The 14,963-nt window shown below is 43.5% G+C and overlaps 1 protein-coding gene across 6 annotated transcripts; it reads left to right on the top strand.

Annotated features, from left to right (window-relative positions):
* Positions 1-980: 980 nt before the first annotated feature.
* Positions 981-12,240, top strand: LOC118779538 (transcription factor CP2-like). 6 transcript variants are annotated; one of them, XM_036531697.1, is made up of 16 exons: positions 981-1,934; positions 2,521-2,669; positions 2,989-3,065; positions 3,707-3,812; positions 3,901-4,007; positions 4,869-5,021; positions 5,214-5,324; positions 5,726-5,814; positions 6,061-6,124; positions 9,554-9,565; positions 9,866-9,959; positions 10,081-10,171; positions 10,243-10,349; positions 10,438-10,580; positions 10,825-10,876; positions 11,518-12,240. In XM_036531697.1, exons 1-16 carry the CDS (start codon positions 1,813-1,815, stop codon positions 11,553-11,555), a joined length of 1,515 nt encoding a protein of 504 aa, XP_036387590.1. In that variant the 5' UTR covers positions 981-1,812; the 3' UTR covers positions 11,556-12,240. The 6 variants fall into 6 exon arrangements, with proteins under 6 accessions (XP_036387590.1, XP_036387588.1, XP_036387587.1 ...); XM_036531695.1 differs by lacking the exon at positions 9,554-9,565 and having other exon boundaries at positions 6,061-6,109; positions 10,087-10,171; XM_036531694.1 differs by lacking the exon at positions 9,554-9,565 and having other exon boundaries at positions 6,061-6,109; positions 10,087-10,171; positions 11,515-12,240.
* Positions 12,241-14,963: the final 2,723 nt, after the last annotated feature.

The raw sequence follows: 14,963 nt of genomic DNA, 5'->3' as shown, positions 1-14,963 counted from the left end.
GCAAGGGGCACCAGCTAAAATCTTGCCTAGGGCACCAATTTGGTCAGGGCCAGCTCTGACAATGATTACTCACAAAACAAATAAATTATATTTTGACAACAATTGCACCCAAAGGGTATAATAGTAAATTAGTTGGTAGAGGTGATATAACACTTCTAAAGTTTTATACAAACAGTGTCCTACAAAATTGACATAGCTCATAAGACCAAGGATGTTCCATTTCACTCATTATGTTAGATACCTTCTTATTTTCTCCTCGCATCCCTTCCCAGTCTCCTTAAAGGGCGCCACCAAGAAATCTGTAAAGTTCTGGGATACACCCTTCGATTTCATGTGCAAACCTATTTCTGCTTTGTGCTGTCCCAAAGCGGATGCTTTATATGTGGGATGTTTATTTTGGTATAAAAAACTAGTTTTAATGTGCGTATTCTTGGAAGGTTTCTCTGTATTCAGTTAAAGCTCCTAATGGTAATGTTTTATTGTATCTACAGTGGTGTATTTGAATATCTGTTTCCAGTCTCTTTGCAAATGTTGACTGCAAGGGGCCTATACCGGCCTACTGAAATTGTAGAAGATATACAGTACCTGCAACAATTTCCAAGTTTATACATGACCCTGGGTGTGTTGCTTTTCTCTGCACTCCCTGTTCGCCAAAATCCTGACTTGTTAAATGGGTATCTGAGCCAATACTTTTCACGCACAGAGAACAGCTGTACCAGCTCCCGCCCCCGGTCCAAACCCCCGCCCCGAAGACTGGCTATTTTTTGCGTATGGTAACAGTCTCCGTTTATCATATAAATGTGAGCGTAGCATAGCCGTTTGCACGTTTACTGGCTGTGGCAAAGACACAGGAATTCTTTATGAATGATAACAATCGCTGTCAATCATATTAATGTGGGCGTTAGCATAGTCGTTAGCGTCACATGTAGCAGGTAACCTGCTTGCAGAGTAACTACTTCCTGAGCTGGATTATTCCTAGAAAGTGGGAGTAGTGTGATGTCTTAGAGAGAGAAATTCCATAGCGTCTTTCGCTTCCATATTTGCTTCCTGTGATATTCTGGAGCCATTTTTGGAAACTTTTCGGGACTTATTCAACTCAACAAGACATCCGGAAGAGAGCGGTTTGGTTGTTTTACTACAGTTTACGTTAAAACGGAGAGGGTGTTCGGATAGATGTGGTGGACAGAGTGACGAGAGGCTCTTCCAAGCTACATAACTAACTCACTGACGCTAGCTTGCCAACGATCGAGTTTTAGAAACAAGTTAGCAAGCGTGTCTTTTAAAACTTTGTTGCGTAATTAGCTAAATTGGCTAGTTAGGCAATGCCACTTTTGATTATGAACAGCTAGCAGTGTAACTAGGTACGTAACTGACTAGTATTGTGATATTAAAAGTAAGATTGTTTTATTAATATGATGCCAGGCAGCATGGGCTAGTTAGTCTATCTAGCAATCGCTGTTTGTTTATAGTTAGCCTATAGAACAGTTAACTAATTTACCCAGTCAGCGTTAGCTTGATGTGGTAGTTTGAACATTTCAGACAAGCGTCGCTAAAGCCTGCTAATTAGCCTACTAGATGACCGCTATCTTGGATGTAAGTTGTGTCAGGTAAATGTTAGCTAGCCTGCTAACCATAGCCGGTTGTGTATCGTGATCCGTTTCCGCATGGGCGAAGTTTTGGCCAGGCTGAAGTCGACACCCTGTAATTCAAGGTTTACGGGACATTTAAGTTTAAAGGCGTTGTCGAGCGTGTTAAGGGCCCGGACATTTTAAGTTTGATTTAAACGTTGAAACTGACCGCGTTACCGTTGCCATGGCGTGGGCACTGAAGCTGCCGCTTGCCGACGAGGTGATTGAGTCCGGACTGGTGCAGGACTTCGATGCGAGTCTCTCCGGCATCGGACAGGAGCTCGGAGCCGGCGCCTACAGCATGAGGTACCGTGTGTGTGGAGGGATGGGGTACATGTATTTGACCTTTTGCTCGAATTTTTGAGGGAATTCAGTACTCGATTTATCCAGGTCTCAGAAGAGACTCGTTTGGCTGCGAGACAGGCGCGGAGACTCGGGACGCAGAGATCCTCCGGTAGTTTTTTCTCAAGATAAAACGTGACATTTTTTCACATTAAAACGTGACAGTGACATATGTGACGGCCGTGGCGGTACGCAGAGAGAGAATGTTCTGCCGTCCTCAGCTGTCTCTCTTTTGCTCTTTGTGTCCTGTGCACTCACCACAGTGATAGGATGTAATGTCAGGCACAGGAAGACCATGCCTGTGTATCTCGCCTGAATGCCACTCATTTTTTCAAACGGTGTTGTAAACTTTCTGATGTTGTGTTTTAGACAATACAACCACAAGAAAAACATGTAATGTCATATATCCAAAGGTGTGTGTCACTGTGTGTCTGTGTAAAAATGTGTGTTTATGAGCATGTATGTATAAATGCTTTTGTTTCAGAATGGTCAGAATCGTGTTTCTTGAACCCCTTGCCCCTAAGGCTTCTGAATTTCCTTCCCTTTGAAGTGACGTACTGGCGCTTCCCATCTTCAAGCAAGAGGAGTCCAACTTGCCTCCTGATGAGAACAAGATTCTGCCCTTCCAGTATGTGCTGTGTGCAGCCACTTCACCTGCGGTCAAACTGCATGACGAGACACTCACCTACCTCAATCAGGGTGAGCACCTGCCCTGCTGCACACCCTGCAGCGAGAGGCTTCACTCAGTTGGCCCCACCTCACCTGACCACCTCCAGTCTGCATGGTCTACATCTTCCTGCCACCAGTGTCAATGACCCTTTACAAGAGGCACTGCTTCCCTTACTCCCAGTGTATATAGGCCTTTGCAATGGCCACTGCTTACTGCCACTGATATCTGTGGATCTTTTGTAACAGCAGCTGTTTTTGGTTGGACTTTTGAATACAACTTCCCCATTGTGCTTGCGTAATAGCTGTGATGTAGACCTGGGATAAGTGAATTTTTTGAATATGTTTTCAGGACAGTCTTATGAAATTCGAATGCTGGACAATCGAAAAATGGGCAGGCTTCCAGAAATTACAGGCAAGATGGTGAAGGTAAGTTTACTTTCCATTCTTGTCTGCATGTGTGTGCGGCCATGCATGTGCATGTTTGTGTGTGCATTGGTGACTGAGTAGGTGTTCATGTAAAATCCTACTGATGCCTGAGGCTGTCCTCATGAATGTTATACTAAACTATCACCTATTATCTCAAGGAGGATCTCAATTGTTAAGGGTATGGTTATCTTTTTAGAGAACATTAAAGAGATGAAGTTACTACTTATTAATTAAGGCTTATTTCTTAATATTCAATAAATGGATATTTGGCTCATAGTAAATGTTTGATACAGTTAGGGAGGAGGGTAGGTCAGACAGTGGCCTGTCTGTCTCATTGCTCATTAGCGACTCCTGCTGGTCAGTTGGGTGCCCACAGTCTGCATGTAGCTGACACTGCAGCTTACTTCACAGGCTTCACAGCAGAGCAGGGGTTTGTCTCATCTTCCTAGCTTGTCAGTGTAGGTTTCAGCTGTAAGGTGGCTACTATGACACACTTGGGCATTTCAAAATGGGATAAAATGGGGAAAAAGCATTGGGTATTCCAAATAAAAAAAAAAAAAACTCTGACCTGTTCCTTCAGATAGGTCTGTTAAATGCACAGGCTTTCACAAGTGCGGTCTCTGTGTCAAATGTAACTCCAGAGTATCGTGCGTGTAGTGTTCCATGACCGGCGCCTCCAGTACACTGAGCACCAGCAGCTAGAGGGCTGGCGCTGGAACCGGCCAGGGGACCGGATCCTGGACTTGGGTGAGTTCTGTATTTATGGGTTTGGGCAAGATATGCTGCAATAAATCTGTGATCAGACAGATGCATTGTCTGCATCTTCCTCCTGCAGATATCCCCATGTCTGTGGGCATTATTGACCCTAGGGCGAACCCCACACAGCTCAACACTGTGGAGTTCCTCTGGGACCCATCCACGAGGACGTCCGTTTTCATCCAGGTGCAGAAATCCTCCCATCTCTGCCCCCTTGACACACCCTGGCTCTGGCACTGTAATCCTAATTCTGGCCTCTCTTTTCAGTAAGCAAGTCAAGTCATGGCAAGCGCAGATTAGGTGTCTAAGTCTAGTCAATGTTATATATTTGGAGAAATGTGTTCATTTAGCTGCAGTACACACTGTGTTAGCTGGATGACACTTTTAGCGCTTTATATATAGATGGATGTATTCAGTTAGCTACAGTACCTGTTAATCTAGCTGGATGACACGGCTAGCTTTGTGTGTTTTGAGAAATGAAATCTGTTATTTACAGTACATGCTAAGTAGTGATTGTTGGGTGAAACTGATGGCTGAACTGAGGTAGGAATGCATAACAAAGTTGCGATGTTGGCAGTCAGAATGGTCTGAGGTCTTCTGTGTTAGCTCTTCCACTGCTGATACAGAAACTGTCATATTTTAATGAATGTGTAATACATTTGAAGATCATAAGAGGGGTTCTGATATTCTACATGTTCTCTGTATGCACTTGGTATTTGATTTTTTGTAGAATTTGAGTTCTGTAGAAATTTGAGTTTGATGTGGAGCAACTGGTGGGCAAGCCATTACAAATGCTTTGGTCAGTCTGCAAGTAGTAGTCAAACCATGCTGCATGTGCACACATCCTGGTGCCACATATTAAAACAAATATCAGCAGTGTTTTATGCACCGAATCAGAGCATTTTAAAGGTAGTGTTAAACATCTCCTGTCCAAGAAAGAAACAGCTATTTTGAATTAGTTTGTATTAAAATTGTGTTATTGTTGTGCATCCATGTTGCATGTTAATGTTGCACTCCTCTCACCTCTCTGGGATTACCTGTGTCCAGGTGCACTGCATCAGCACAGAGTTCACCATGCGCAAGCATGGTGGGGAGAAGGGCGTGCCCTTCCGCATTCAGATTGACACTTTCAAGGAGAATGAGGGCGGGGACTACACTGAGCACCTGCACTCTGCCAGCTGCCAGATCAAGGTGTTCAAGGTGAGCACTGGGCAGGGCCAGTAGAGGTGAATGGGGTCACTGGTGGTTGAGATGGTGCAGGGCTTACTTAGCTGTTTAAATGATGATGTGATGTGCTCAGCCTCTTTTGCTGTGGTCAGATGATTTCTTTTGAGTGGAATGCTGATGGAAGTAAGACAAGGTGGAAATTGTTGATTGGCATGTTTCCTGTAGCCCAAAGGAGCAGACAGGAAGCAGAAGACAGACAGAGAGAAGATGGAGAAGAGAGCACCACAGGAGAAGGAGAAGTACCAGCCCTCCTATGAGACCACCATCCTGACAGAGGTGTGACTGTTAGCCTTACCCCTCCTAGGAGAGGTGTGACTGTTAGCCTTACCCCTCCTAGGAGAGGTGTGACTCTTAGCCTTACCCCTCCTAGGAGAGGTGTGACTCTTAAGGAGGTGGTAAGGAGGAGCAGGAGGAATATCAGCAGTAGCATAGAGGTAAGGAGCAGGAGCAGGCACAGAAGTAGCGTAGTGGTTAGGAGCAGGAATGGGGACATCAGCAGTAATGTAGAGGTAAGGAGAAAAAATATAAGCAGTAGTGTAGTGGTAAGTCACGAATGGAAATGTTAGCTGCTCTGGACATGAGCGTCTGCTAAGCACGTAATGTAATGTGTAGTGGTTTATTGTGCTTTCTGACATGGCCTGTTTAAAGCTACATGGAGGGTTGATCTTTCTCTGCAGTGTTCTCCTTGGCCAGAGGTCAGCTATGTCAACAACTCCCCAACTCCTGCCTTCAACAGCACCCACAACAGCTTCCCGGTGGCGGACGGGTACATCTCCTAGGCAACATGTGTGCCAGATAAATGAATGTGCCTCTGACTTGGCTGCCTCTTCGCGTCATTGGGTACTTGCCACCCACACATGCTGAATATAGCTGGATCATTCAGTGCTGTCCCCCTCCTGACACGCTGTGTGTAGAGAGACACTCTGCTTCCCTCACGTTTCTGTGGGGTGTACATAGTACCTCTGTGGTTCTCCATGATTGTTTCTGTCTTTTTGTTGTTTTTTTTAATCAGTAATGGCTCTCCCAGTCACCAGCTGGAGCCAGTGGTTCAGGGCACGGACGTAAGTATCTCCTCAGTGTTTTTGGGGTTCCTAATATTCTCACAGGGACCATCTTGTGTTGCCCAGTGAAGACTTTCACTTCTCGCCCCATTACCAATAATGTTACTGTAAAACTTTTCCAGTTTGTGTGGCTCTTTGCTCCAGTGTCGACGCAACCAGTTTAACTGATAAGTGATGTTTTATTCAGTCCCAGCTAACATTAAAACAAAGGTTTATTTTGATTTTGACTGGGCAGCACTGGTGTGAATGTCAACAGGAAATGACTGCCTTATGGCTCTTGAAATGACTGTAAACACGTTTTCAGGCTGTCAGTAATGATTGACTCAGCCAGAGCTTTGTGGCACATGAATTGGAGTAATGTAAATGAACCCATTGGTCACCATGGAAACTGAAAACTGTATTCTGTAGATTGCCAGGTTCCTCTTCAGTTTAATGATCTTTGCTGGTGTGGGTAGTAGGCAAGGACTGTGTTCATGACCATAACCATGCTGTTTAATGAGGAACCTTGATTAGCCTCTGTTTTGGGTAACTGCTCAGCGCAGGACCATACCTGCTTAAGACTGTTTGAAACACTTTTGTGGCAGTGCGGAGTATCCCAAATCACTGGCTGAAACAAACATAAGTGCATTCGCACAACTTAACAGAGTAAGGGGGTTTTGGTGGGTTGTCAGGTGATGGTTTGGTGAAGATGAGGCCTCTAATGAGCTGAGGGATTCAGTCTTATGTTTTGGTTGTGGTACGAGTCAGAGGGGTGTTTTTAGAGGGTGCTGGGATCAGAGGAGTGTTGCTCTAGGTGGAGTTTTTGTTTTGTGATGGGAAGAAAGTTACATAGTTAAGTTACCCAACTGAAACATTCTGCCTTTACAGCTGTCGAGTCCTCTCCTTAAAAGGGACACATACAGTCCTCAGGTACATATAAATTTATTTGCTGTATATTAGCTGTCATCTTGTAATGTTCAGGGTTCCCACGGTCATGGAAATCCTGGAAAAGTCATGGAATTTTAAAATCCCATTTTCCAGGCCTGGAGAAGTCATGGGATTCAGTATATTCGTTGAAAGTTTTGGAAAAATCATGAAATTTGATGTTGTCATACCAGGGGTGTAGGAGATATAGGAGATATACTTTATTTTATTGTATATTTTATGGATTAATGCGAGTCACAAAATCTGATCGCTTCCTACTCCCATTAAACAGTGGTAACAGAGAGTGAGGGGAGAAAACACATTTTATCCAATCTCGTTTCGTTCTCTGTGAAGCTTCAATCTGAACTCCGCCCTCCAAACCATTCACCACATGCTCAGAGTGTAAATGAATAGGAAATCTAATTTTGGTTGTCAGACATCATGGTGATCAAATTGTTCTATTTCTACGAGGTGGGCGTATTCTGTCCAAAACATCAGAGGCCAAAGCCTTCTCTGGATTTGTCTGATAACATGACTGACTGAAAATGCTAGCAATCGTATTAGACAGGGTAAGTAATTCACTTTGCTGGGGCAGTTTTGTTTGCCCAAATGATCGTTTTACTGATGTTGACAAATACAATTTATAGCCTAGGATTTAACTCATCTCGTAGTGCCATTGCTTTGAAAATAATATTGATTACCTGTAGGCTGAGTAAAGATAGGGTAGCCCTACGTTATTGCTTATGCAAGATATACAGCTTCAAAGCGACCTATGCTAGCAAGTAAACAATGCATTTATCCTATTAGCAAAAAGCTTTGCGCTTTTTAATCTGTGCTGTAGCCTATTGTCACTGGGGCATGATAGGACGGTTAGTTAGCAAGGAAACTTTGACGTCATTGAGCAGCTGGGCACAAAATGTTCCCTTAGTATTATATAGTAACGTTATTTAGTTTCATTGAAGTTCAGACGCCTGCTGTAGATTATGAAACATTTTAAAATGAATAAATAAAACGTATTTTGTTTTATAGTTATTGTTGCTTTTGTCTATCACGGCAAGTAAAAGTAGGCAGGCGATCGCCGGCTGTCTTATTTCCCATTGCCGTCACTGCTGACGGAGCCGCAGTATTTAAAAATGGTCCACGAGAAATGGCACACCTGTAATTTGCATTTCTCTCCGTTCTGCCCTTCCGTATCTGTAAGTTTCCCCTTGGATCTGTCTTGCATCTCCATACAGCCTATAATAGAGGTTATGCACTGACGGGTTTCCTGACATTTATATAGGCTACCTGATTTCGACGCAGGGGAAATGCACAAAGCAAAGCCTGAAGGCATACAAAAGCTGGGACATTCTAAAACACTTAACGTGGTTTAATGTTCCAAAACAGTGATCAATGATCACCAAATTTTTCTCGGACATCTCTTGTCAGAAACACTTCCTCCTGTCAGAAACATTTCCTCCTGTCAAAAAATCAAAACCGAAATCCTAGGAGTATGGTCATTATCTCACATTAAGCGCTTTCCTCTCCATTGACGCCCATTATAAGGAAAAAGCTTAACGTGGCTTAATGTCCCAAAACAGCGATCAATGATCAACAAATTTGTCTGACATCTCACATGTCATAAATACTATCTCCTGTTAAAAAAGCTAAACTCTCCATTGACGCCCATTATAAGGAAAACACTTTGTAGCTTAATTTTCCAAACAGTGATCAACTAACAAAAAAAGCAAAACTGAGAGGACAGTGCTTAACGTAACGTCGGCCTAACTACCATATTCCTTGGATTTTAGTTTTGCTTTTTTGATAGGAGATGGTGTTTATGACATGAGAGATGTCAGACAAATTTGGTGATCATTGGACGCTATTTTGGAACATTAGGCTGCATTAAGCCTTTTCCTTACAATGGGCGTCAATGGAGAGGAAAACGCTTAATGTAAGATACCGTCCATACTCATAGGATTTCAGTTTAGATTTTTGACAGGTGAAAGTGTTTATGACAAGAGATGCCCGAGAGAAATTTGGTGATCATTGATCGCTGTTTTGGAACATTAAGCCACGTTAAGCCATTTCACGTTAAGCGTTTTAGAATGTCCACAAAAGCCTTGACGCTTAGTCGTAATTCAAGACGGGATTTGTTGGTGAAAGTGACGAGGACACCAGTGGATATTCTGGTTGTATGTGGACAGGTTTGCATAAATATTTTTATTTTATTACAACTTTTATTTGGAAAGCTGTAAGCTACACGTTTCGGTGCCTGGATTCCAGTTGTTTCTGTGAATTGCAGCAATCCATTTGCTTCTCTTTTCTTTAGCTTTCTGCAGTCTGTAAAAAGATAGCTCCGATTTCTCGTTGAAGCTGTTTGTACAGTCAATCGCACAACAGCGCTTTACCATTTTAGATGTGTTTTTTTTGTGTTTTTATGGCATTCAAGCTGAACGGTAACGTTGCCACTCTGTAGTTCTTTCTGCCACTCATTGGATGAACCTGCAGTGACTCCACCTACTGTGATGTCACATATATAACCTCTGTTGGCTGTATAAGGGCCCACTACAGGTCCTTGCCCCCTCTGCAATGATATCAGTGGTTTGTTGCGAGTGAGAGTGTCTGAGTGCTGAATGTTTACGGTGTTTGACCTCCAGACGGTTGAAAGGGGAAGACGTTCTTCATGGAGAAAGGCGCTGATAATGAGTGTATTTGTGAGAGTGCAGTGAGGTTTCCCTAACTGGATACAGCTCAGCTCTGTGTGTTGTCAGCCCTGGTTTCTAGTGTTTTCTGAGTGCATGAGGACTTAAAAAGTAGTGCTTTATATGGGAGATGCTAGCAGACCCCTGTCATGTGACACTCTCTCTGTAGAATCTGTTACCGACAGCGACACCGCAGGAGACCCAGCAGTGGCTGCTCAGGAACCGATTCTCCTCCTTCTCTCGGCTCTTCACTAACTTCTCAGGTGGGCAGGGCCAGGGGCAGGGACGAGGGTGTGCCACCCCCAGATTTATTTCAGTGAAGTTGTTTGGACAGTCTGTCTGTGTGTCTGTGAGTGCCCTCATGTACATGTCTCCCTGTTTCAGGGGCAGACCTGCTGAAGCTGACAAGGGAAGATGTTATTCAGATCTGTGGTCCAGCAGATGGAATTCGGCTCTTCAACATGCTGAAAGGCCGGTGAGTAGTGGCTCCTTTATGTTTCCCCAGTTCTTCCCCACAGCAGCTGACCACTCTGTGCATTTCTGTAGCTTGGTACGGCCACGGCTCACCGTCTACGTGTGCCAGGAATCCCAGCATGCTCAAGGGCAGCAGCAGAAACAGGAGAACGGACATGTAGTTGGCAGCACCTTCTACGGTAGGTCTCTGGCCTTGAATACCCGTTAAGGACAACATGGCTTCATCCCGCTTAAGGTTCAGCTGAGTGAACTCACACTCTCTTTCAGTGTACCATGCCCTCTACCTGGAGGACCTGACCGTGGTGGAGCTGACGGAGAAGATTGCCCGTCTCTTCAGCATCTCCCTGCGACAGATTGGCCACATCTACAAGCAGGGCCCGACGGGCATCCATGTGCTGGTTAGCAACGAGGTGAGCGCCCTCACCAAAGGCCATGTCTACATACACATAGGCCTCGCCCAGAAACTAAGGCCAGATACATCCCTCCTAGAGGCCATGTTTACATATGCCCAGAGACTAGGGACACACACACATAGGCCACATCCAGAAACCAGGGACAGATACATCCCTCCAGAGCCCTTACAGAGACTATGCCCATACAGAGGATATGCCCACACTAAAACCTCCACTATTTGTACTGTCTCATCTCTTGCAGATGATACAGAACTTCCTTGACGAGTCCTGTTTCATATTGGACACAATGAAAGGTAAGGAACTGAGTGGCATTGCTGTGTCCCAACAGAACCATAACAGTACTCAATTTCTCCTAGGGCTGGGTGATATAGCCGTCGCGATACATTGAATAGCTATTTTTAGAGCAATAACAGCTATCCCCGGCATGTGGTGTTAGATTTCTTCCCGTATTTTTTTCCCTATAGTCATACCTGATGCGGGAGCACACCTCCAGTCTTCCGAGGACATGTGAAATGCTTCTGGGGGAAAAAACGCATCTATCTATTCGCAGTATCTATTCAATATTGATATCACAGGTGGTAGATGGAAACGCATAGCTACAAAGATAAAGAGTGAAAACATATGCTATGTGTTTTTCAAAGCTAATAGGTAAGTTAACCAACATATAGATACAAGTGATATTTTTCTGCCTCGGAACAGTTTCACTGAACTTATGGAGGTGTGCTCCTGCATCAGGTATGACTTAAGGGGGAAAAATACAAGAAGAAACCTAACACCACATGCTGGGGATAGCTGTTATTGCTCTAAAAATAGCTATTCGATGTATTGCGATGGCTATATCGCCCAGCCCTAATTTCTCCATTCATTCCAATCAGAATATTATGGAGCGCTCCTCTAGAATGTTGTTTCTTACGCTTGTGTGTTCTGTCAGCAGCTGGGAGTAATGAGAGCTACCACATCATCTTGAAGTGAAGAAGGGCTGGAAGAGGAGAGGACACACACAGACACATGCGCAGACTGTTCTAGAAGACCATCCAGTGGCTCTCCTGTAAGGGCCTGGAAAGTGCTGTCACAGGTGGATGATGGGACTGAAGACGCACCTCAGTTTTTTACTTTGTTGGACTGGATTGTGTGTTTCCCAGAGAGGTGCTCTGTGCAGTCCAGCCGAAACCCACAGCCTTCAGCTGTCTCTTCCTCACACCTTTTATACCAGTCTGCTTTTGTTGTAGATTAGCTCTTGTGTTCATGTTTGGTGTTGGTTTGCTTTGCCTCTCAGCTGCTGCTCTGACTGCTCCTCTGAACATTGGCACCCTCTGGCTGGCAGTGTGTACCTTCAGCAGTGTAGGCCCCCAGTTTAGTAGGAAAGGTGATTTGCCTATGTGGTAAATGACACAGACAAAGCCTCTGAATGCTAGCCTCAGATCAGTCCATAAGCACCACAGTGACACAAGCCCAATCAGGAGGCAGTTCTCTGGGGGGGAATGAGCAAGTGTGACAGGTGACTGTTGGTTGTATTCTACAGGTGTGTATTACAAGAAGAGAGCCGAGAACCACAGTAGAGACATAGGAGATGAGAGCAGACAGGCATTGACAGGCAAACACTGTCCTCTCTGTAGGACACGGGCTCTGTGTGTGTATGTATGTGTGTGTGTGTGTGTGTGTGAGAGAGTGTGAGAGAGTGTGAGAGAGTGTGAGAGAGTGTGAGAGAGTGTGTGAGAGAGAGAGAGGGAGTCAGAGGTAGGAGTCAGACTCCCCTCCCACACTTCCAGAAAAATCAAACACTGAAAACAAAACTGTTAAACGACTCCCCTTTCCTAAACCTTCAGACAATTGGATGCCATGTACATCATCATAATGCTTTTCTGTTCTTAAAGACTTTTGTGGGAAAGGCTATTTTGTCTTGCACACTGATGTGTTTTGAGCTGTGTTGATATGGTTACTGGGACATGTTGAAAATGGGTTGCCTGGAGACCACCACAGTGCATGAATGGTGAGGTGTCCCATGGGCCTCCTGTTAAGCAACACAGGTTTCATTTGATTGATGTAAGGTCTGTCTCTGTTGTCATAGTGACAGCTGTCAATCACTGTTTCCATAGTGATGTAATTTCAGATAGACGAGAGAGATGTGGAGGACTATTAAAAGTACTCCCGCTACCCCTGATGTTCTGTGTTTAAAAATGTGTGCCTTGGCTGGGGGGAAAGCTGTGCACCTCAGTGCTGTTAGGCACTGGTGAAAGGAAATCTCATTTGATTCATTTTAGCCAGCCTTAATCTATGGTTAAGGACCTTCAACCAGATCATGTTTCAAAGGGGCATGTTTTATGCAATTTGTGGATGGGTTTGCTTATGGCTGGAAAGTGCTGTTTTTAAAATGCATATTACAGCATCCAGATATAACTTTTGGATTGTTGTAGACATTCCAGTTAATTCCAGTCTATTTGGCAAACAAGGCTCACACTGGTTGTGTTCTGATTCATAGACATTTTGTTCTGGTGGATCTGAAGCCATCCCCTGTGAAACTGCTACTGATCTAGGTTCATTCCCGGCCCAGTCCAGCAGCAGGGGCAAGGCTGCATGTAAGAATTTTCCTTTAATGTTACTTATCTTGTGGAGAATAGATTTTACTGTTGCAACAAAACCTGCCTGCCTCATTTCAAGTCTTTAGATGGTCAGAATCAGGAGGACACTTAACTAATCAAGAGGACAATTAGGACAAATAAGTGTAAACATTTGGTAGCTACTCACCTACAATGAATTGCCTGTTTGCCCACTATATGCACTTTTGTACATTGCTTTGGATAAAAGCGCCTGCTACATGAATAAATGTAAATGTAAATGTAATTCACAAAGTGCCTAGCTAGCAATCCAAATGTGCTACTCTGGAAATTCATATGAAATTTCAAAATCCTACAGAGTAATAGCTGATTTTGTAAGGAACGTGTTGCTGGTTGAAATGCCATTGATGATGCTGATGTTGCACTCTTGGGTAACCTTTAGTGTATGCCAGGCTGTACGAACTGTTCCAGTCCAACTGCTATTTCATGTATTCTTCAGTGTTATCTAGTGTTAATGTTAAAATACAATGTTGCAGATTTGGCATATTACTAATTTGGTTACATTCCCCTGCAGAAATAGTGTAATCAATGATAACCAAATTCAAAACCGTTTTAAGGCATTCTGTGATAACAACAAATCTAATAATTAGGCTAGTGTCAAATTATGAAAAATGAGTTATTTAAATGCAGTCAATCTGAGTTTACCTGTTAGAATCATAAAGGGGCTACATTGACACTGTAGACGGTTTGTTGATGAGGTCTGAAATGACCGTCAGTTGCCATGGTAACTGGGAAAAAAAGCCATAAGATGAATGAGCTTTTAAAAATAAATAAATAAAAAGAGAAACTCAAATATTGAGACTACTGACTGAGGGGGTTTTAATTTGATCCGAACTTAAAACCAGTAGTTCAGATGAACAAGTTAAAATCCGAGTACAAAATCCACAAAAGATGAACACCGACACAGACGGAGATTGTGCTGCTGAAGTAGTCATGTGATTTGAAAGGGATCAGAATGCCGTTAGACTGGGACATGGGAAATGTATTTTTCGAGCACTATATTTATCTGAGCTCCATAGTCTTGTCCATTTCTACTTCCATGTACTGTTAACTTTGACACTGTTCTGCATCCTCCATGATTTGCTTATTGTTGCGTCAACCTAAAACTCCAGCCATGAATCATTCTAAATCGTATTACTTGTTGGCATATATTCAAGCCACAATTAGAAAAAAAATCTAGCTATTGGAAATGACATCTATAAGCTATAAAGGTGTATGTCAGTGTAACCATTCATAATATTGCTTGATTTCTAAGCCCATGGTATAATTATACCTCCATCCAATAGCCCAACAAAACTGAAAACATGTATATAGACATTTTTTTCTAATTTGGCTAGAGGTTTATTGATTGACAGGTTTACAGAAAAAACAAGTGACTACATTTTCCGGATTACTCCTGGAGTGGCCATGATGCCACAATGAAACTTACACATTCATTTATTTATGACTACAGTGTAGCGTTCATACATTGTTACAAACTCAGGCAGCTGGAGGGAGACAGGGGGTGCAGACCGCCTAAATCTGGAATCTAGAAACATTTTTCTGTCCACATTGCACTGCATGAAAATACACCAAAAGGGCAAAGAAGAAAACCAGATTATCCGTTTGTAAGTTTTATACACTCAGTGACCACTTTATTAGGAACACCTCTCAAAAACTGGGTAGGACCCCCCTTTGCCCCCAGAACTGCCTGAATTCTTTGTGGCATGGATTCAACAAGGTGCTGGAAACATTCCTTAGAGATTCTGCTCCATGCTGACATGAT

The sequence above is a fragment of the Megalops cyprinoides genome, chromosome 6 (assembly GCF_013368585.1).
Source record: "Megalops cyprinoides isolate fMegCyp1 chromosome 6, fMegCyp1.pri, whole genome shotgun sequence".
In the NCBI taxonomy this organism is placed as follows: Eukaryota; Metazoa; Chordata; class Actinopteri; order Elopiformes; family Megalopidae; genus Megalops; species Megalops cyprinoides.
The sequence above is the reverse complement of the archived record's forward strand: the minus strand, read 5'-3'. Positions and strand labels throughout refer to the sequence as shown.

Bases quoted from the DNA above. Each gene is read 5' to 3' on its own strand.
- LOC118779538 (XM_036531697.1), top strand. From the start codon at position 1,813: ATGGCGTGGGCACTGAAGCTGCCGCTTGCCGACGAGGTGATTGAGTCC. The intron at 5,022-5,213 runs GTGAGCACTGGG...TGTTTCCTGTAG, and splicing joins GCCAGATCAAGGTGTTCAAG to CCCAAAGGAGCAGACAGGAA. The intron at 9,960-10,080 runs GTGGGCAGGGCC...TCCCTGTTTCAG, and splicing joins GCTCTTCACTAACTTCTCAG to GGGCAGACCTGCTGAAGCTG.